This window comes from Carlito syrichta, unplaced genomic scaffold (assembly GCF_000164805.1).
Source record: "Carlito syrichta isolate Samal-C Ts95f unplaced genomic scaffold, Tarsius_syrichta-2.0.1 Scaffold4872, whole genome shotgun sequence".
In the NCBI taxonomy this organism is placed as follows: Eukaryota; Metazoa; Chordata; class Mammalia; order Primates; family Tarsiidae; genus Carlito; species Carlito syrichta.
Window position 1 is genome coordinate 39,559 of NW_006948968.1, and position 24,086 is coordinate 63,644.

General features: G+C 35.0%; 1 protein-coding gene across 1 annotated transcript in view; it reads left to right on the top strand.

Moving 5' to 3' along the window:
- The window catches only part of ADAM10 (ADAM metallopeptidase domain 10), an 81,405-nt gene that overhangs the window by 11,260 nt on the left and 46,059 nt on the right, over positions 1–24,086 (top strand). Inside the window, exons 3-5 of the mRNA XM_008048036.1 lie at positions 5,515–5,615; positions 17,909–18,058; positions 20,479–20,571. Coding sequence (XP_008046227.1) covers positions 5,515–5,615; positions 17,909–18,058; positions 20,479–20,571 — 344 coding nt within the window. The remainder of the gene's footprint in view (positions 1–5,514; positions 5,616–17,908; positions 18,059–20,478; positions 20,572–24,086) is intronic.

Sequence of the window (24,086 nt, forward strand, 5' to 3'; positions counted from 1 at the left end):
GCCTTATACAGGTAACTTAGTTTTTCTGGGTCTCATTTTCTCCAGGTATAAAATGAGAGTGTTAGACCACAGCACTAATATTTCTTATCTCTTCTAAAAGTTAGTGGTTCTAAACTGCTTTTCCTTTAAAGGTAGAAATAGTTTTGTTTGTGCTGATTACCAAATGACTATATAAAATACCTGTTCTTATATGTAAATTAAGTAGAAGATAAAATGTATTTGCTACCATTAACGTTTTTGACTTGCCCCTCAGGTCTCACATAACATTTTAAATTTCAATAAATATAGGTCTACATTTTTCCTTTAAATGGCCTTATATTGGGCCATTGTTTTATTAGTGAATATATTATTTACCAGCCCACCAATTAATCGGCATATAGATTATTTTCTTTTTTACTGTTAAAAATTGTTGCAGTTGACAGGCTCGGTGGTCAGCCTGTAATCCCGCGCCTTTGGGAGGCTGAGGTGAGTGGATTGCCTGAGCCTGCGGGTTCGAGACCCGCCTGGGCAGCGAGACCTCATCTCTACAATAAATCAAAAAAATCAGCCGGGCGTGGTAGCACATGCCTGTAATTCCGGCTACTTGGAAGGCTGAGGCGGAGGGATCGCCGGAGCCCAGCAGGTCGAGGCTGCAGTGGCCGGGAACGGCTACTGTACTCCAGTCTGGGCGACAGAGACTCCAACTCAAAAAAAAAAAAATTGTTCATTTAACATTATTGTGTGTATTTTTCTTCTCAACGTTTGTATGATTATTTCCTTAAAATTAATATTCTAGGTAGATGTAGTATTGTCAGACATTTAAATTTTGACATGTATCGCCAGGTTACTCTCTGAGAAGGTTATACAAGTTTATACTCTTATACCTATTTTAGTATTGATTTAATAATGTCTTAATATACAGTCTACAGACATATTTTCTCAATTTCTTCACAAAAATATTGCAATTTGGTTTTTTTGAGTTGGTTGGAGTGCAGTGGCATGCTCACAGCCACCCCAGTGTTGACTTGTTGCACTCAGGCAGTTCTTCTGCCTCAGCCTTCCAAGTACCAAGCGCATGCTACCATACCCAGCTAATTTTTTTTTTTTTTTTTTGGTTTATTGTAGAGATGAGGTTTTGCCAAGTTGCTTAGGCTGTTCTTGAACCCGTGGGCTCGGGCAATCCATTTACCTCAGCCTCCCAGAGCACTGGAATTACAGACTTGACTCACTGCTCCTGGCCACAATTTTTTTTTAAATACAGGATTTAGTGAAGGTTTACACATTGTGTTTGGTTGTTCCATCTCTCTAGTTTGTATTACGTTTTTAACAGCTTGAGAAAACATTGATACACAATAAACTGCTCATATGTAAAGTGTATAATTTGATAATTTTGACATGGTTACATCTATGAAACTATTACAACAATCAAGATAGTGAACATATCTATCACCCCCCAAAAGCTTCCTTTTTTTTCAGTGTAATTCTTCTTTCCTTCCCACTCCCCTTTCCTCAGGCACTAATAGGTAGATTAGTTGCGTTTTCTAAAATGTTTTGTAAATGTAATTATACATTATGTATTCTTTTTTTTTTTTGAGTTGGAGTCTCACTCTATCGCCCAGGCTGGAGTGCAGTGGCCGCTCCCGGCCACCGCAGCCTCGACCTGCTGGGCTCCGGCGATCCTTTCGCTTCAACCTTCTGAGTAACCAGAATTACAGGCATGCGCTACCACACCCGGCTGATTTTTTGATTTATTGTAGAGATGAGGTCTCGCTGCCCAGGCAGGTCTCGAACCCGCGGGCTCAGGCAATCCATTCACCTCAGCCTCTCAAAGGCGCGGGATTACAGGCTGAACCACTGAGCCTGGCTTACATTATGTATTCTTTAAGAAAATCTGACTTTAGCTCAGCATAATATTTTGAGATTCATTCATGTTATATGTGTTAAAAAATTCATTTCTTTTTGTTGATGAGTAGTAATAGTCCATTGTATGGCTACCGTAATTTGTTTATATATTTGCCTGTTAATGGACATTGGGACATATCTAATTGGGCACCCCATTAGCTTCTGAATTTTATTTAGTAGATATTGACTAGCACTTTGTTTTGTTTGATTTGGTTTTTTATTTTTTGTAGAGATGGAGTCTTACTATGTTGTCCAGGGTGGCCTTGTACCTGGTTTCTAGCAATCCTCCTGCCTTAGCTTCTTAAAGTGCTGGAATTACAGGTGTGAGCTACCATGCCCGGCTCAATAATGGTCACTTTAATTCAGTGTATTACGAGTTTCCATTCCAAGTTACAAGTTGTACATGTTTAATGACTGGTTAATTAACATTATTTGGGTACTTAATCTATACATGTCATTTTTAGATACTATTGGTACAGTGATGAATAGTCAAAAGTTCTGTCCTTATATAATTCTGTTTGTAATTGATCAGAACAATAAAGCAACATTTCTCCTATTGACCTAACTCTCATAATCCTGTGGTGCCAACACTAACCCTTTCTTTCTAACAACCAAAGGTAAGGAGTGACATGCCTAACCTTGCTCCTCATCTTTGTTTCCTGAGAGATAGTGTTGTAAGTGCATGCGGAAAGAATGACCACCTTAAGCCTCTTAGGCTTCTTCCTAGGGACAGTCACACTGTGCTTTTCTTCTCATGATCCTTCACTTTCCCAAAACAAATTAGACATGGGATTGAGAATGAATACTGGAGAGAAAGGTACTCCTATCCACTGGAATTAGAAGGGTAGGTACATTTAGAGTCCTTCCCTCTCTCCAAACTCTTCGTCTCTATTTCTTTTACTCTTCATCAGTGGAGAGTAATCTTTGTTGATCTTGGCAACTTTGGGAATAAATGGCAATTTTCATGGCCAAGGACCCCATCCCACAATACTCTAGATTTTAACAAATCAATTTTTATGCATACTAATATTATTATGTGAGGTGTTGTAGAAATATGTTCTGGGGTAAAATATTTTTATTCCCTTCAGAGTCTGCTGTCTCTCACGTGATGCTATATTAGAGTCAGGTTGGAATTTGGTATCTTATTGCTACCAAGAGTCTGTTTTGTCAGTCTTACGATCTCTATTTTAATATTGATACTTGTCAGTTATTACTAAAATCCAAAAGATAGATCGTGTAACAAGGCATGTTCAACTTCCTCTCATGGCCAGAAATTCAGTTTTTTAGGTTTCTCTGGGGTCTCCTTGGCCCATGGGGGACCGTTCAGTTGGTTATGGAAGCATAAGATTTTATTTTTGGTTTACAGAAGCTACTCTGTTTTAAGTTTAATAATAGAAGTTGGATTTTTAAAATTAGATTTGCTGATTCATAACATGTTATTGAAGGGTATTACACCCAGTTTTGAGTCTTCTCACAACCAAGGCCTTGGATCTTGAAGTCAAGTTCCTGACCTGCTAGTTACATAGAGGGGCGGGATACCCTGCTGCTACTGGTGAGGATGCAAAGAGTAGGTGTTTTATGCCTGGTTCTGTTGGGCATAGAATCTGAACTATAAATATTCCCCCTCAGTGGAGTTAGGTGATTGAGAGTTAACTAGAGCTATTTCCTGCTTGAAGTGGTATTACAATATATGTATTATTTATATTTGTGTCTTCTGCAACAAAACAAAAGCAAGAGGTTGGCTTACAGAGGAACTGGAAGAAAGGCAGTAGATCTAAAGCTGATCTTTGTTTTAAATAGCCTGAATAGTCTACACTCATGACTCATTCTTTGTGAAAGAATATGCTGTTTGGCCTTTTCAGGGGAACTACAGTGCATCCTATGATTTAGCATCTCAATGAGGGCTTATTCATTAATTGAACAAAGGCTTTTTCTAGAAATGAGAATTATATTGTCGGTAATTTTAGAGAGAAAATGTCATTGTCCATATTTATAGTTAATGTGTTGACCAGGGAAAATGGGCTCTTTTAGAAATTTTGAAAGTATATGGGAAAAGTTTTATGCTTGACTGCCTTTTTTTTCTGCTGGGAGAGTCTTGTGCTGACAGAATTTGAAACATATAAATTCTATTTGTTATCTTGGAAATTTTCTTAATTCTAAATTTCAAGCTTTCTAAAGGAGTTTATATCATTAATTTGTGATATACAAAATACAATTTACAAAGAAAATACTCTGATTCTCGTCAGATACTCTAACTCTTGATGTTTCCAGTGTTTTAATTGACAGTGTACTAAATAAATATTATTTTTATGGTTTTTTTATTCCGCTATATATTAATAACCAATAGTAAGAGAGTTTCAGTGTTTTGCCAAAAGATTTTAAAGGTCATGGAACAATTGTGATTTCCCCCCCCATGATTAATAAGATTGAGTTGCATAGTTTTAGCTTCTATGGTCAGTTTTATGACCAGCCTATACTGCTGTGGCAAAGCAAGAACTGCTTGGTGTTAACTAGGTGAACAAGATTGAGAATGAACTCTGGAAATACAGTGTAATTGCCAGATGACATTAAGGAACTGCTTGGTACTACAGATCATGACTTTTGAGTGAGAGTAGTCATAGTTAACCAGGTTTTCTTCAGCCTCATTCAGCTTCAGGAGTATAGGTGGAGAGTTGAAGTTAAACAGAGTTTGATTGAGAGTCAACGGGGTTGGGGTGGAAGACAACACCTGGTGGTAGGCAGTGAACAAGGGGTGGTAGCATTGGTGGACTGAAAGGTCTTACTGGTGTTGAAAAATTGTTGGGATTTAGAGAGAATCTACTGAAAAGATAAGTGGTGGAAAGAAAATAGGACGCTGGAAGTTGATGTTATGAAAGGATTTCAGTTAGCAGTAATGACTAGTTCAGAAGTATACCCTTAGAAATGAGAAGCGAAGGTAGTAAAAGATCATTGGAGAAAAAAAGATCATCAATATGTAAAAGATAATCATTAAGAATTATGATGAAGTGGTGTCAGAGAGGGCAGCAGTGAGTTATGATCTAAAAATAAGGTAATAAGAGCAATAGTGACTTGGGGGGCAGCAAATGCCTATAAGTTGGGGTAGTTAGTGGTATAGTCTCATGGCTGTAAAAACTGAGCCACTATGAGACTCGTCTGAATAGCTGTGAGTGCTTAGTGAAATAGGGGTGGGAGGAATATCCTCCGAAGAACAGGATAAGTTCTGAGATTCCCCTTGATTCCTACTGGAGTTCCTCCTGATGCCGCAGAAGGATTATCTTGACCCCTGCTAGATGTTGGACCAGAGGTGGTTTTATGAAATATAGATACTCTCTTGTTACAGACCAGTGCAGTCTATTGGTAGTGAGATGGGGCCAGAATAATGAGTGATTGTTGTTTATTTTTAGAATTCACAAATCATCTATATGACAAAAAGCTAAAGATCAGTGATTTTTATTGAGGGAAAACTTAGGAACCTGCCAGGTTTTTTAAATTAAAATGCCTAGCATGCCTTTTCCATAGGTGCTCAACAAGCATTTATGGCTTTCATTAATATGATAGCTAATTTTTTATTTATAAGATAATTGGTTATACCTAAATATGTGAAGGTAATGATATTTCTTCTTTGTGTTTTAGACTATCCCCATAAATATGGTCCACAGGGGGGCTGTGCAGATCATTCAGTATTTGAAAGGATGAGGAAATATCAGATGACCGGTGTAGAGGAAGTAACACAGGTAAGAATTTTACAACTAGCTTGCATTTAATAAATGGAAATGAACTTGGACATATACTTCTGCATTTAAAAATATGTTCTAGCATTTCTGAAAGCTTTTTGCCACTATTGGGAGTATTTTTTTTTTCATGCATAAAGAAGCCAGATGACTTGCCCATAATAAAGATATGGTGCTAAGATTTGAATATAAATATGGGTGACTCAAGAAACATGACATGACTGGGCATGGTGGTTCATGCCTATAATTGCAGTGCTTTGGGAGGTCAAGGCAGAAGGATAGTTTGAGGCCAGGAGTTTGATACCTGCCTGGGAAATAAAATGAGACTCTATTTCTAAAAAACAAAACCAAAACTCAAAAAGAGCGAGAAAAAAATTACATGTCCAAAATATACTGTGCCTTATATATTTTATTATAAAATAAAAAAATGTGAGTATGAGTTTTACATAAATATAAATATTTGTATTAGTAATAAAATTAGGGTGATCTACTTGCCCTGATTTCCCTGAGTCTTCTCCTTTTTTTTTTTTTGAGTTGAAGTCTCACTCCTTTGTCCACGCTGGAGTGCAGTGGTACGCACACTCATGGCTACCCCAGTGTTGACCTGGTAGGCTCTAGCCATCCCTCCACCTCAGCCTTCTGAGCAGCCAGAACTACAAATGCACACTACCACGTCCAGCTATTTTTTATTTTATTGTAGAGATGAAGTCTCGCCAGGTTGCCTGGGCTGGTCTCAAACCCATGGGCTTAGGCAATCCACTCTCCTCTGCCTCTCAAAGTGCTGGGATTACAGGCTGAGCCACCGAATCCAGCAGTCTTCTCTATTTTTAACACTGAAAGTCCTGTGTTCCTAGATATATCAATTTGGTTGGTCACCCTAATAAAAATCTTGGTACTTTTGATATTTTAATTGTAAGGTTTTTTTGTTTTGTTTTGTCATTTGGTTGTTGCTCTTTTATTTTGTGTGTGTGTGTGTTTTATCTCCTTTTTCTTTAGTCATATGTGACAGGTTATAGTTATTCAAAACATAAGTTTAAAATGAGAAAACTTTTTTTTCTCTTATGATGAAACATTTATCATGTACTTTGGACATCCTTTCTAAGAGTGGTAGGGTGAAGTAATGTTTCTTGAGCTGTGAAGACTTGTAATCAGATCTATCTATTTATCAGATCTGCAAAATGGCAAAAACAATTCGATTTCAAGTGGCTCTTTCTAGCACTAAGTGTATTCTTACATTCATTGAACAAATATATATTTATCTGCCACATGTCAGAGACTATGGTAAAGTCTAGGAATAAGATGAAGAACCCCCCAAAAAACACCCAGCATTTATTTATTAAAAATTATGAGCCGGGCTCTGTGGCTCAGCCTGTAATCCCGCGCCTTTGGGAGGCTGAGGTGAGTGGATTGCCTGAACCCGTGGGTTCGAGACTCGCCTGGGCAGCGAGACCTCATCTCTACAATAAATCCAAAAAAAAAAAAAATCAGCTGGGCGTGGTAGCACATGCCTGTAATTCTGGCTACTTGGAAGGCTGAGGCGGAAGGATCGTCGGAGCCCAGCAGGTGGAGGCTGCGGTGGCCGGAAGCGGCCACTGCACTCCAGTCTGGACGACAGAGTGAGACTCCAACTCAAAAAAAAAATAAGAAATGTATTTATTCTTACAAGAACACTTCAGTTACCTTCAAAGTACTCTACGATTGATGCAGTACACCTATCGAGACACTTTTCCCACTGTTCAGAACAGTTTTTGAACTCATCAGTTTTGATGATTTTTAGTGCTTCTGTCACTTTTTGGTTTTGCCTCTTCCACATCAGCAAAATGTTTACCTTTGAGGACTTTTTCATCTGGAGAAACACAAAAAAAGTCTCTCAGGGTAAGATCAGGTGAATAGGGAGGGTGGGCCATAGGGTCATGCTGTTTTTGATTTTAAAAACTACTGAACACTCAGCATAATGTGGGCAGGTGCACTCATAAATTACACATTATGAAATGGGCAAATGTGTTGAAAGACTCTCCAAAAAAAATAAAATTAACTGAAGCTGAATGTAGCCTCTCACAACCTCTCACAACACTAGCTGGTACACTGATGCCGATGAGTTTCTAGAACACTCACCTAGTGGGGGAAACCTGTACTACAAAGGACCAGCCCTCCAAAAGATAATTCTTGTTCGGTTTTTTGTTTTTTGGTACTCCTTTGTATACAGAAATTAAGATGAAGGCTTATTATCAAAAGTTTACAGTTTAACTGGAGACATGTAGAAAAAATTTAGGGTGATAAGAGAATTAGGTGATATTCTACACACAAGAAGAATAGCTAACCTAGCCTTGGTAGTATTTCAGGACAATAATTAGGAATTTAAAGAAAAAGCAGAAGTTAAGTTAGCCTTGAGGAGATGGTAAGAATAATCCAAGTTGAAGGAACAGTAAATATTCAGTCCAGAGAGATAGACAAATTAGTGAATAACCTTTAATTTGGGGGTGGAGTTCAAGACTAGAGTCTGGGAGGCTAATAAGAAGTTGTTGCAGTTACCCAATTGAGAAGGGACAGTGACTTGTACTAACGTATTGGCAGTATGGTTAGAAGGGATGAGACTATAGATTGCTAGATATGATAGGAGAATTTAGCAGGATGGCTTGATATAATATTAATATACCAAAGTGGTTTGCATTTATTTATATTATCAGTAGACTACCCGAAATAGAATGAGAGGATATTATTAATAATAGTATCAGACAATATCATATATTGCAGAATAAATGTAAAAAAAGAATAAAAGAATTATATAAAAGAATAATAAAAGAATTATAAGACCTATATAAGGAAAATCAAAACTTTATAGAAATATTAAGAAAGATTGATTTTAAATGGAGAGCTATATCATGTTAATGAACAATAATATTTAATATCATAAAAATGTCAGTTCTCCCCATATCAATTGGTAGATTCAGTGTGAGTCCTACACAAATTACAACAGTATTATTCACAATACTCAATGGGCCTAAATTGTTACATGCAAAAATAAGGACTAAGAAGAAGTAGGGTCAACCTAAAGGTGGTAAGCAAGAAAGATAAATTTACCTAGAAGATATTAAGACTTATAGTAATTGAGAGTGTGATATTTGCATAGGGGTGGACACGTTGACTAGGGGAATAAAATTGGGTGCTCAGGAATAGACCCATACATATGTGAAATTTGGTTTTGTGGCAGAGATGTAATCTCAAATTAGTAAGGAAAAGTAGAGACCATTGAATAAATGGTACCACAAAAAACATTTGTCTATTTGGAAAAAGATGAAATTGAATTTCTGTCTCATATTGTATTTCCAACAGAAAGCTCCAGATGTATTAAAGTATTAAATGTCTAAAATGAAAACTTTGAAACTTGGAGAACAAGAAAGTGCAGAATTGATATCTTAGAATAGGGAAATAAATCACTCTGTGATTTCTCTGACTTATGGCACAGGGAAAGAGATCTCAAGAAGAGCAAGAAGTACACAGCAATCTTGCTGAGTTGAAGAGTCAGAGGTCAGAATTTAGGAAGACTGAGGCATCTGAACTTGAGGAGAGAGCTATGCTTAGAAAGAGTGCCAGATAGCTGCACAGAGATTGCCTTGAATCTTAGTGGAATACTAACCTGTGCCTGCACAGGGCAATATTCTACAAGAAAACTGCTGGATAAAAAAAAAACTACTGGGGACTCTATGAAATGAACAGCTATCAAAATTACTCTTGGTAGGGACAGGGATCCCAAGCCATGGTAAGAGAAGGGCGCTAATCTAGCCCTAGAGTAAAGGATACTCCCGACCTGTCCTAACAGAAAAACAAAACAAGGTATGATTTTCAAATAGATTAGTTGCCTGTCAGAAAAAAATTCAATAGTATTTGTTAAAGGAGGACACTAAATATGACATTCACAATGTTCAGCATTCAAAGAACATTACTAGATGAGAAGAAACTGAAAAATGTGATCCATAATTTGGAGAAAAACCACATAGATAGAAATGGGACCAGTATTTACAGGCATTAATAGATAAGGACTTCTGGGTCTGATGGTTAATACCTGTAGTCCCAGTACTTGGGGTTATTTAAGGCCAAGAGTTTAAGACTGATCTGGGCAACATAGCAAGACACCGTCTCTAGATAGATAGATAGATAAGATTTAAAAACAACTATTATTAATGTGTTCAAAGAATTAAAGAAAGATAGGAATACAAAAGGAGAGAATAGATATTCTAATAAAGAGCCAAGTGGAACTTCTAGACTAAAAACCATATTTTCTGAAGTGAAAATTTTAATGGATAAACTTAGAGTAAATTATTACTGTAGAATTCAACATGAGTGAACTCGAGTAAAGGAAGATAAAACAATACTCGCTATCCATATCTAAGCACAGAGAGAACATAATTGGAGTTCAAGGGGGAAGGAAAGGCAGAGAAAAATATTTAAAAGTTAACGTCTCCAAATTTTTTTAGATATGAAGAAAAATTTAAATCCATGGTCTAAGAAGCTCAATGAAACTCAAGCAAGGTAAACACAAAGAAAACCATGCCAAGGCATATTATGATTAAATTATTGGAAACACGTGAAAAAGAGAAAATCATAAAAGCAGCCAGAGAAAATAAGATAAATTTACATACAGGGGAACAAAGATAAGTATAACTGCTGACTTCTTATCACACATGTAAAACAGAAGACGTAGAATGGCATCTCCAAAGTGGTGAAAGAAAACCTGTCAAATTAGAATTCTGTGTTTTGAGAAAATAATTTTTAAAAATGAAGGCAAATTAAAAAGATTTTTAGACAAACAAAAGCTGAGATAATTTGTCTCTAGGAAATCTACCCTGTAAGAAATGTTGAAGTTTTTTATGTCGCAAAAGGATACTAAGTAGAAACTTAGATCTATACAAAGAAGTGAAAAATATAAAATATTAAATATGTGGGACTTTTTTCTTATTTAAAGAGTTCTTCAAGAGATTATTACTTAAAATAATAACTATGTATAATGGATTTTGTAATATACAAAGAATCAAAATTTGTGACAGTAACACGAGTGACAAGAAAAGGAAGAATGGAAGTAAATTGTTCTGTTTCTTATACTATTTGTGAAGTGCCATAATTTTGATAGCTAACCTGTGCTGTGAAAAAGATGGATATTGTAAACTCTAGGCTGGGATCAGCAAACTATGGCCTGTGGGCCAGCTGTTTGCTTTTGTAAATAAAGTTTTCTTGGATCACAACCATACCCATTTATTGACACATTGTCTTTTGCTGCTTTTGCACAGTAGTGGCAGAGTTGAATAGTTGACAGACTATGTTGTCCAGAAATCTAAATATTTACTATTTAGACCTTTTAAGAAAAAATTTGCAGGAATATTCTCTGCTGTGCAGCAAACACTTAACATAAAGGACATCAATAAAGGAAATTCCATGTAATTAAAAATACTCAGTTAACTCAAAAGAAAGTAGGAAAAGAAAAAAAGGAACAAAGAACAGATGGGAGGAATAAAAAATAAATAGCAAGATGGTAAGTTTAAATGTAACCATAGTGATGATTACATTAAATATAAATGGACTAAATACATTAATTTTAAAGCTACGGTGGTTAGAGTGATGAAACAAGTCAGATCAAATCCATTTAAAAGAAATGCAATTTAAATGCAAAAACAGAGTTTAGAAGTAGGATGGCAAAACATATATAAGCTCTAATCATAAGAATTTTAGAGTGACTGTATTATATGAATATCAAACTATATTCTAGTTCACAGACTATCACAAGATAAAAAGAGGCATATTTTATAATGATAAAAGTGTATGTTTGCCAAGAAGGAATAACGGTTTTAATTGTTAGCTAATCGTGTACTTAACTATTAGAGCTATGAAAATACATGAAGAAAAAACTGAAAGGAGAAATGGAAAACACCATAAAGTATAGCTGGAGATCATACTCATTTCTGAGTAGACAAGTTGTTAGGTTGATAGAGCAAGTAGACAGAAAATAAGTAAGGATATAGAACACTTAAACACCACTATCAAATATCCTGATCTAATCAACAGTTATAGAACTCTCCAGTTGACAGAGGCAGCATACATATTCTTTTCAATTACATGTTGAATATCTACTAAACATAGAGTAAGTCATAAAACAAGTCTTGATTAGTTTAAAAAGGATTGACATACGGAATACTTTCTTAGGTCTCAAAGGAATTAAATTAGAAACCCACAACAGAAAATCACAAAACGTTTGGAAATTAAATCACACATTTCTAAATAATGGAATCTGAAACCATTTTGAACTGAATGATATCAAAACCCCAAAATAAAATCTGTGAAAATCAGCTAAAGCAATGCCTAAAAGAGAATTGACATCTTTAAATGTTCATATTAGAAAAGAAGAAAGGACTGGGTGCAGTGGCTCATGCCTATAATCCCAGCACTTTGGGAGACCAAAGTGAGAGCATTGCCTGAGCCCATGGATTCGACACCAACCTAGGCAACTTGGTGAGACCTCATTTCCACAATAAATAAAAAAAATTAGTCAGTTGTGGTGGTGCATGTCTATAGTTCCAGCTTCTTGGAAGGCTGAGGTGGAAGGATTGCCTGAGCCCAGCAGGTCAAGGCTGCAGTGACCACGAGCATGCCACTGAACTCCAACCTAGGCGACAGAGTAAGACTCCAACTCAAAGAAAAGGAAAAGGAAAAAGAAGAAAGATCAAGAAATTAATCATGTATGCATTGACTTTAAAGAGCTAGGCAAGGAACTACAAATGAAACCTTAAGTAGAAGGAATAAAGCAACAAGTAAAAAGTAACTATGAATAAGGTAGAAAACAGGGCAAGTCGGTTGAAGAGATTAATATGTACTTCTAGGTAGTATGATCAAGAGACAAAAGGAAAACACACAAGTTAACACTATTTGGAGATGAAAGAAGGGATGTTACCGTACACCTTGAACCAATAAATTTAACAATTTCTAAGACATCTGGAAAAAGTTACTAGAATAAATAAGCTAACGTATCAAGGACTAGGTTGAAAGTCAGTATGTAAAAATCAGTTGTATTTTTGTGTACATTATAAATGAAATGAACATTTAGAAAATGAAAAATTTTTTAGATCATCTAAAAATAGCATCAAAAATTTAAAATACTTAGAATAAATTTAACAAAATGTGTGCAAGATGTGTACGTGAAAAACTATAAAACATTGCCAAGAAAAATTAAGGACTAAATAAATGGGGAAATATGAGGAATATTTCATGTTCATGGTTTGAAGACTCAGTGTTAATATGTCAATTCTCCCCCAATTGTTCTGTGGAGTCAGTACAGTCCCTATCAAAAATCTGTGTGTTAAAGGTAAAACTAAAGCTAGTATGAAAAAAGCATAGGAGAAATTTTTGTGACTTTGGAAAAGATAACAATTTCATAGAGCACACAAAAATGCAACACAAAAAATGTATTAACTGGACTTACTCAAAATTGAAAACCTTGCCTTAGAAGATACAGTTAGGAAATGTAAAAACAAGCCATAGACAGAAAATGTTTACAGCACACACATTTGACAAAAGATTTCTTTCCAAAATATGTAAGAAACTCTTAGAACTCAAATTTTTGAAAATTCTCAAACCCCAGTTAATAAATGGATAAAACATTTGAATAGACACTTTACAAAAGAATATACTAAAAAATATTCTGGATTTTGAAGTAGAGAAATACTTTGAATATATAAAACTTTCTACTATAAAAAACATTGATGTATTTTACTATATGAGAGTTGAGGTTAAAAGACAGCTTAAAGTGAGACAGGTTATAAGCTTTGTATAAAATTTTATGCATTCACAATGAATAAAATTAATAAAGAATTAGTTTTAAGAAAGAAGTATTCCTTCTCCTGATTAGAACAATTAATAAAAACCAACCTTGCCTCAAAATGGAAATATTTTTAAAATATGTGTTTGTGTGCATATGTGAATCAGCACGTATGTGTGTTTATCTATTTGAAGGCATTGGAAGGATAACAAGGCTGTGAAGAATTATGGGGCCAAGATTACGGAAAAAGTATATACCTAGAGAAGTGAGCCTGCCATTTGGGTCTACCTTTTCTCTAGATGTTTCTTCCAGTTCCTGAGGAGGTGGCTGAGAGACAGAGAAGGCGAGTAGAACTACCTAGACTCATAAAGCTAAGGATAAAAACATTTTTAGAGTCTTCTCAGAAAAAATTTAGGTTGATACCTTTAAGGGCTGCTCCCTAGGAGTTAGAAATCAGAATATGTCTAACCTCCCCTAAGAGGAATTAAGTTTGCACATCACGTTTTCTTAGTTTCTGATTAGATTAAGGTGATCTAGGGTTACTAATACACCAAGCCAGACTGCTTGCCAGAAGTCAACATAAATCTCTAGAGAAAGATATCATCATTTGAAGCCTCAGATTATATCTATGGTTATCCATGTTCATTGTCTGGCACTCAGTTCAAAGTAACCAGCATATGAGCAAACAAAACAATGTGATGGAAGAACAAAAGAATCAACAGATAAAGGAAACAGAATCTAAATATGACTGGATAAGGGAGCGATCAGATACGGACTTAGTATGTTCAATTCATAAATTTAAAACTTTAGCAGAGTGTAAAATTTCAAAATTTTAGTTTTAAGTTTTAAAAACTTCCCCAGTGAAAATGAACAGTAAAACCTGATGGAAATTTTAAAATTGAAAACTAGAACAGTAGAAATTAAGACATTGGTGGATTTAGATCTGGATAGTTTTAGAAAATATAGCAAACCACCAAGAAACAAAAGGATAGAAAATATAGAATAGGGCATAAGAGACATAAACGATACATTAAAAAGGTCTGACATATATATAATTGATGTCCCAAAAGGAGAAAAAGGTAACTAGTGGCTAAGAGTTTTTCACATGTGACAAAGATACATTAAACAACAAATTTAGTATGTCCTATAATTAGGACCGGTACATACTTTACAATGAAAGCAGTACCTTAACACATTATTAGAAAAAATCTAAAAACCAAACCAAAGATAATCTTAGAAGCAACCAGTGAAAACAAGTTCATTCACCTTCAAAGAAGAAACAGTGAAAATGATAGCTCATTTCTTATTGGAAACAGTTCAAACCAAAAGACATTAAAATGTGCTAAAGCAAAATAATTGCTGTCCTGTAATGCTGTCTCAGTGAAAATAGATAGAAGTAAAATAAAGACACTTCAAATTGAGAGTATAACCAGCAGATCACACTAAAAATATTTTTTTCCCCAGTGAGAAGATTGTGGATTTAAATGATAACTTGTAGGTGAAGGATTAGTTGAAGAACAACATAGTAGATGATTCTGAGTGATTGTTGACTTTATACTACAAAGCATTAATCACAAAGACTTTTAGGATTGTATATATTTGTATGTTGTAAACGTGTATATAGAGGGAGACAGATTGGAAGTAAGAAATATGTAATTAAAGTATCCTGAGATTGTTACATTTTCTGTGAAGGGTAAAGGTTCTAATTTATATTTGACTTTGATAGTCAAGGAGTATATTAGTAAAACACATAGCTAGCAAGCTAATGGAAGGGAATGGATATAAAACAGAAACCAGAAATTCCAAAAGAAAGCAAAAAAGGAGAGAAAGAAGAATGTAGAACAGGCAGGACAAATAGAAGATAAATAATAAGATTGGAGATTTCAGTTCAAATATATCAGTAATTGTATTAAAGGTAAACAGATTAAATGTATCAATTAAAAGATAATCAGACTGGATTTAACCAAAAAACAACACAAACTGTTTGTTTTACAAAAGCTACTCCTAAAACAGAAGGATGTAGAAAAGTTGAAAGTAAAGGAGTGTATGATATACAATTTGCTGAATAGAATGGAAATATATCTATTAATTTCAGATAAAGTAGATTTTAAGGCCAAAAGAGGCATTACTAAAATAGACATATCATAATTATAAAGGTTCAGTACCCTAGTATATTATAACAAATTTAAATTTGTATGTCTATATCTTAAATTCAAAATATATAAAGCAGAAATTGATAAAACTAAAAAGAATAATAGAAAAATTATATGATGAGAAATTTCAGTTGTTAGTAACTAAGGTAAACAGTCAGATGTAAAATAATACCCAGTAAAGATATGGGAGATCTGAACCACTTGCTTAATAAACTTGATCACTTTATGTTTAATTTCTCTACTTGGAAGACTTTTTCATATTTCAGACTGACTTAATTTAAAAGGTTTTTTTTTTTTTTTTTTGAGCTGGGGGCATCTCACTCTGCCACCCAGGCTGGAAAACAGTGCCACAGATCATGGCTCACCACAGCCTTGACCTCCTGGATTCAGGCGATCCTTCTGCCTCAGCCTTTTGAGTAGCTGGGACTACAGGTGTCTGCCACCACATCTGGCTGATTTTTTTTTTTTCCTAATTTTTTTGTAGAGATGAAGGTTTGCTATGTTGCCTAGTCTGTTCTTGAACTCCTAGACTCAAGTGATCTTCCCACATAGGCCTCCCAAAGTGATGGGATTACAAGTGTGAGTCATCATGCTCAGCCAAAAATTTTTCTCTAAAAAGTATTTTCACATTAAAGCACTTAGGTTTTTTTTTTTCCTTCCTGGAGTAGAACAGCTTCAATAATAGCTAGGATTAACATAAGTCTCCTTTTTTGTGTAGAATAACATGATTGTAAATATTAACTAAATTTTACAAATATGTGTACTTGAAATGCTTCTCAATATTTCAGTCCTTTACAAACTCTGTAGACTGGAACCTGAAGTCCATCTAAATGAGAATCCTAGCAAAATAGTGTTAAAGATATACTAAGGGGACAGTTCCCCCAAATGTCGTACTATTCAGGACTATAATAGCTAGCTTTTTCAGTAGTATTTGTACTCATCTATGATATAAGTTGTTTTAAAAATAAATTTTATTATGTATATTTAAAGTATATTACATGATATTATGGGATACATATAGATAGTACAGTGATTACTATAGTGAAGCAAATTAACATATTCATCATTTCGCATACTTGCCCTTTTTTGTGTGTGGAGTATAAGACCAATTGTTAACTTTGTATGTATTTACAAGGAATTATCAAGAGAGGAAGAATTATGGCTTAAAATTCAATTTGGGTTCTATATTACCACACCACCAAAATTTATTTAAGATGGCACTTAATTTAGGTGTTGCCAAATATTTGAGTGCTTGGATTCAATAGCAGTGGTTAATTCTTTAATGAAAGAAATACTTATTGAGTGTCTTCTGTTTGCTGCCAACTCTGTATTAGGTGATAGAAGTATAGTGAGGTGCAAACACAGAGATAGTTTCTTCTTTCCAGAACTTATAATCTAGTGGGCGAAGGGATGAGAACAAAAATTAAATATTCATACAAATAAGTGTCAAGTTACACTATGTAAGGGACATTGGTACATAGTTTCAGAAAGTACTACAATGGATGTGTCAAACTTCATCTAAGTCAAACTTCATCTAAGTCTGAAGGAAGACATTAACAAGATCAGAAGGGGCAGCATCGGCATGTACAAAGACTGAGGCAGGAGACCCTGTATGTTAGATTGGAAAGAAGGCTTGTAGCTGTAGCACAGACAATCTAGAGTAGGGTAATATAATAGGGTCTCTTTGTGAAGTAATATAGAATGGGAAGAAGCTGGAGAGGTAAGTATAGGTTGTGCAATGTTTATTTTTAGGGAAGCATATAAAGAATTCATGACTTTATCCTTATAGCAGTAGGAAGTCATTGAAATATATTGTGGAGGGGAGCAACATATTCAGATTTGCATTTTGAAAATATTGCAGTATGGAGAATAGATCTAAGGCCAACAGTGCATGTGGATTGGTTAAACTGATCTTATTGCAGTACTCTAGGAAACAAGTAATGGTAGCTTGGGCTAGAGTGGTAGAGCCAGAGATAATAGGTAGATTCCCTAAGTATTAAGGAGATACATTTGAGCAGGACTGGGTATTAGATGTGAGGTAAAAGAAGATATCAAAGTATTATAAATTACTATAAAACTTGCTTATTTAAATGAACATATGTTAAGAAATATGTTTTTAAGATTGAAGGAGTTGTTTGCATAAATAGTAAATCATCTCTACAGAGGATGAGACTGAAAGTGCTGTTTATACATTTTTAATGGCAGCAGAAATACCTATGATATTACATAATAAAGCAGAATATGAAATTGTTTATATGTATTCTTAACTATATAAAGTTAAAGTATTCTTAACTATATAAAGTTAAAGTAATGATCAGAAGTGGCTCTTTTATGTATAGACATCTCAAGAAGAACATGCTGCTAATAGTCCAGAACTCCTAAGGAAAAAACGTACAACGTCAGCTGAAAGAAATACTTGCCAGCTTTATATTCAGACTGATCATTTGTTCTTTAAATATTATGGGACACGAGAAGCTGTGATTGCCCAGGTATTTACCATTATGTACTTACCATTATTTACTATTTTAGAATTTCCCATGTTCTCAAATTGTTTGATTATATACGTGTACTTTCCTTTAAAAATTAAAGTTAGTGTATATCTCTCTTTGGGAAAAAAAGACAGAACGTGTTTTCAGTTGTGATGTGATAAAATATGTAAGGTAAGTACACAGACACAGACTGAAAAACTAGTTAGGATGTTTTAGTATCATTCAGGAGAGAGAAGTAAGAAAATTATCTCCTGGAGAATATGATGACTTAACTTTGGAAAGAGAGTTGAATTTTCATTTGTGGTCTTAAAGGATTCCTCAGTCCTTCCAACCAGAAGTATTTAATTTCTATTCTGTATTTTCATTGTTCTTAGAACTTCCTAAGTTAAATTATTATTTGCACTTGTGTCTTCTCAACTCATTAAAGTATACATTTTTTGAGGGTACCCTTCAAAATGTCCTTCATGTTGAAGGTACTCAGTGAGAATTTAATGAATGTGTTTTTAATGCCAAGGGTTTGAGACTGAGAAAATGGAGGTACCACTGGCAAAAATGAATATATTTTGGTGGTGGAGATGAGCTTATTTTTAGACATATGTGAAAGCCAGGTGATCATTTCCTTAGGATTTTGAAAATATGGAACTGAGGCTTGGGAAGGTTAGCCTTGAACTTTATGCATGGAATTGAAGGGTACAGAAGAGAGTGAATATGGAAAGAATGAAATCAAAGGAGAAGAAAGTGGGGAATTATCTGTATATAGTGAATAGGATGAGGAGGAAAAGCTAGTGAGGGAAAACATAATAGTTTGAAGAGTCAGGAGATTATATAGGATTATCCAAGGAACAAACAAGTTTCAAGGCAAAATATATAACTAATTATGTCATATTGCAGAGATATCAAAGAAAATGAGTGCAAAAGTATTTGAGTTTTATTTTCTAGAAGATTATTAATGACCTTTGATAAAGCGAGCTTTTGATAGAGTTGTGAAGGTGAATACATTGCAGACAGTAAGGAATTATTTGGCAGAGACAGTAAAGGTTTTAAGAAATGTGAAAAATAGAAAAAGAATGGTGGTTTAGAAATAACATGGACTATATGGAGGCAGGCAGTATAGGAAATATGTGAGCAAGTTGATAGGAAGAGGAGAACTATTAAGTAGAGAAACAATGTAAGATAAAAGAAAAAGAAACATTGTTCTTGAATATAATGTCATTTGAAGAAAAACAGTATTCTTAAATATCCTGTAAGAGTTGGAATCAGGAATAGATAAAAGTTACCTTTTAAGGAAGAGAGCTACCTTTTGAGGAAGACAGATGCACAAAGAGGCAAATTTGAAGATAAAGACGGGGGGGAAGTCAAGATGAACCCTCCGTAAAGGATGAGGTATAATCATCTGTGGAGAATGTTTGCGCCACCTCTCTTGGGAATGGAATGGGAATAGTGAGAATGAGATAAGGATTGCTAGGCCGATTTGAAAGAGACAGCATGAATTTTTAATATGCCCTGTGTTTAATGAAACATTGAGCTTCATTAGCAATGTTTGGCAACTTGGGGTACCTTTGAAATTATTATTGTTGATGCATTTACTTGACCATCTTATTTTATGTTTATATAATTTCTTTGAAAATAGTTTTGAAAGTATACATATATGCTTTCACATAAATGTCACTTTTTGTAAACGAAGTTGGGAAGCTTGTATACAGAATGGTGTATACAGAATGATTTAGAAGCCACAGGGTTTAGTTGAGAGTCAGCTAGGTAAACAGATGCTTTTGTGTTTTATCACTATGTTTATCTCCTCATAGAATTTTGCAAGATCTGAATATGTTTTTTTAATATTTGTATTATCAGCTTCCTCCCCTGCCTCGCTAGCATAAACCTCTCTAAATATAGGGTCCTTCTCTCTTTTGTTCACCACTATTATCCCAGCAACTAAAGCAGTGCCTAGTTTATAGAAATGGTCAACAGAGCTTAAAAGATGTGTAGAGTGCAGCAACAGAAGGCTTACAGTCAAGGAATGATTGAGTGTCCTGGTATTATTAGGGCAGTTTTTACAGAAAATGTTTGAACTGAGTCTGAAGGATAAATAAAGATACTATAGACATAGGAAGTATGTGAAAAGGCATGGACATGTGACATTGTAAGATGGATTATGACAGAAACAAGAGTGTATATTTGCTGGTGGCTAGAGAACAGTCTGGAAAAGACAAAGAATCTCCCCCTCAGTCCAGCTCTCACTAGTCCTTTTCATACTTCTGTTCAGTATATGATATGTCCAGTATATGATATAGATGTTTTAAAATTTGAATGTGGTGGAACATGAATAATTCTGGATTTTGGAAATGGAAATTATTCATCTTTTTCATATTTTGACATTGCCTCTAAAGTGTGTGTGTGTGTTTTTTTTTTTTAATCAATAGATATCTAGTCATGTTAAGGCGATTGATACAATTTACCAGACCACAGACTTCTCCGGGATTCGTAACATCAGTTTTATGGTGAAACGCATAAGAGTAAGAAACGTTTTTATTTTTCCATTTCATTTTATTTTATTTTTTATTTTATATTCAAGGGATACAGGTTTGTTACAGAGGTATACTGCATGATGATGAGGTTTGGGCTTCTATTGAGACTCAATTGAGTGAGACTCAAGGTGATGAGCCATGGTACCCAGTGGTGATTTTCAACCCTTATCCCCTATTTAGGAGTTCCCAGTGTCTGTTGTTCTTCCTTCCCATGTGTACTCAGTGTTTTTAGCTCCCACTTACAAATGAGAACATGCAGTATACATTTTTCTGTTTCTGTGTCAATTCACTTAGAATGATGGCCTCCAGCTGCATCCATGTTACTGCAAAGAACATGATTTCGTTCTTTTTTATAGCTGCATAGTATTCCCTGCTGTATATGTACCACATTTTCCTTATCCAGTCCACTGTTGATGGGCATCTAGATTGGTAGGAACTTTAAAATTAAAGCATTTAAAAAGTGAAACAATGAAGGCCATATTTACAAAAAGAACAGTGCCTGCTTTTTATCTCGTTTTTATGAATTAAGCAGTTTAAATGGTTTGTACTGATGCAGTTTATTTTTACTCTTCACATTTACACACACACAATTCTTGATTTTGATTTAAAAATTAAATCTATAAGGCCTTAATCTGACTACAATAGAGGTAAAGTAATATTGTTTTTGCCATTAAGAAAGCTCTAGCTCGGGTGTGGTGGCTCATGTCTGTAATTCTAGCACTTTGGGGGGCTGAGGCAGGAAGCTTGCTTGAGCCCAGGAGTTCGAGACCAGCTTCTACATAGCGAGACCTTGTCTCCACAAAAAAATAGAAAAAAAAATTAGCAGAGAATGGTGGCACACGCCTGTAGTCCCAACTACTCAGGAGGCTGAACCCAGGAGGTCAAGGCTGTGGTCAATCGCGATCATGCCACTACACTGCAGTCTGGGCAACAAAGTGAGACCATAGGAAAAAAAAAGAAGAGAGAAGACTAAAGCTCTGACTTTGCACTCACTGCAGATACGGTACTTGGCTATCCCCCCAGCCTTAATTTCAGTTTCTAAGATTTGCCTTGTGCAGTATTGTTTAGTGTGTCCCAGTTGGTGCTCTGGGGAGAAAGAGGATAAATGCAATATTTAAATAAAATTATAAGTTGGAAAAACACTTAATACTATAATCTTTTTGAAAATTCACAACTCATACTTAACATATATCAAGTTTTCAGAAGTCTTTCTAAACTATTTTCCTAAACTAATATGACCATGGACCTTTTTTAATGTTAACATCAACTGAGATTCCAAAATACTACAGAGCACATTTTGGGAAATGCTGGTCCAGAGCCACAGGGTCACTGATGATTAGTTTTGATGCTATAAATTGCAAATAAATAAATATTAAATTACCAACAAATTTGGGTTATATGTTACAAAAATTTTCTAGACATGTGTATAACATTTAAGGAAACTGAATTTATAAACTAAACACTTGTCTTTTTTTTTTAGATTGGAAAATATACTTTATTTAGAAAGGAAGTTAGAGAGAGAAAGAGGAGATTCACCTCTCCAAGGTGGGGAGTGGGACTAAAGCTCAACACCTGAGTTTTTAAAAAAAAAATCATCTTTTCACAGAAGTATTTGCCATGGAGTTTCTTTATATTTATGTGCTCCTATTTTTCTTCAGATATGGTTGACTAGATTTTTAAAAACATATATACACTAGATTTTAGTATATGCATGCATTTAATAGCATAGCTGTAGGTAGTCCTTATTTTTAGAAGTATGATTAAATCTTAAGTTGGATTTTATTTTCTTATTTGTCACCACTATACCAATGAGGGATTAAGTTGGATTTTCTTACACTGAAATATGGTTTGTAGATTTACAGTAAAAGAACTGTTTATACTCAATTGCTTTCATGTATTCTGAGAGCAATATAAATCCTTAAATGAGCAAGTAAAGAGGTATGAGTTGCTGTTTAGCAGGCAGAGCAATGAAATACAAAATAGTGAAAAATAGAAGCCGGGCTCAGTGGCTCAGCCTGTAATCCCGCGCCTTTGGGAGGCTGAGGTGAGGGGATTGCCTGAGCCCGCAGGTTCGAGACCTGCCTGGGCAGGCAAGACCTCATCTCTACAATAAATCAAAAAATTAGCCGGGCGTGTAGTGCGCGCCTGTAATTCCGGCTACTTGAAAGGCTGAGGCGGAAGGATCGCTGGAGACCAGCAGGTTGAGGCTGCGGTGGCCGGGAGCGGCCACTGCACTCCAGTCTGGGCGACAGAGTGAGACTCCAACTCAAAAAAAAAGAAAAATAGAGAACACTTAGCACATTTTAATGAAACACTTTTTTGAGTAAAATGATTTACATTATAAAGAAATACATGTATATATAAATGAATAATGTGACGGTTGTTTGTAGGCTTTAACTTTTATTAAAACTTTAGTCTAACGGAGACCTACCAGCAACTTGACTGTACTTTTTTGTGAAATAGTGAAAACATATCGCTTCATATTAAATAGTTTAGTGCTGGAACCAGTTATTTTATTATGATGATATTTGGTGTATGATTAATTATGAACATCGAAGAACTTATTTGTGACAAAAATTGAAATTTTATATTTTTCTAATGTGTGAAGTAGACACTGACATACATTGCAGGTTCATTGATACATGTTGTGCAATAGTAATTTGGTTGACGTCTCCTACCTGGTGTATTTCTATTTGAGGAGACAGTGCAGTCAAGTTTTCTTTCTCCCACATTAATAATATGTAATTATTGTTCAGTCTGTTGTTCAAAGAAGATGTGGAGGGACATACTCATAACTCCTGAAAATGACTTCTTAATGATCAGTCATATATCAGTATATATTCCATCTCTTTATTTGCTTTTTCGTGCAGTTTGAGTGGGAAACTTCAAGGAAACATACGTTTTTCAAAAATCTGTGCTTGCATAAGTTTGCCCTGTATATCACCAGCAATCTCTTTATGTCCTGTGAGAGGTTTACTAGATTTACAGTGTCCCCTCAGAAGGGATATTTCGTTCAAAGGTTTAAGTTTTATCTGTTGATTAACTGTTAATGGGCAAATCAGATGTCCTGAAATCTATCGTTAGACAGTAGCTCTCATTGGTTTTTGCCATCCTACTTCTGAGCCTCTTGGTTTTACTAGAAGGTATGAGTCATAAAAACACCTGTTAATTTTCACTGCATCAACCATTATATTATCCCCTTACTGCCAACGTTTTCAAATAGACTGAGGTTTGCCCTTTAGTGAAAACATTTACTTTCATACATATTCTTTTTCAACCTCTATCAAGTCTTGTTTGTAACTCCCTGACTTATCAGGAGAAAACCAAATTGTTCTCGGACAGAGGACAGGCAGGGGTCTTTGAAAGGAGACAGGGACTAATTAATAAAAGCTTTTGTTTAGTAGAAGTTGGTATTAGAACATATTATTCTTCAGATTCTGAAGGAGGAACTCAACTTGAAATACTAAAGATAGTAAGTTGAAATTAGGAAGAAAATAAAATTC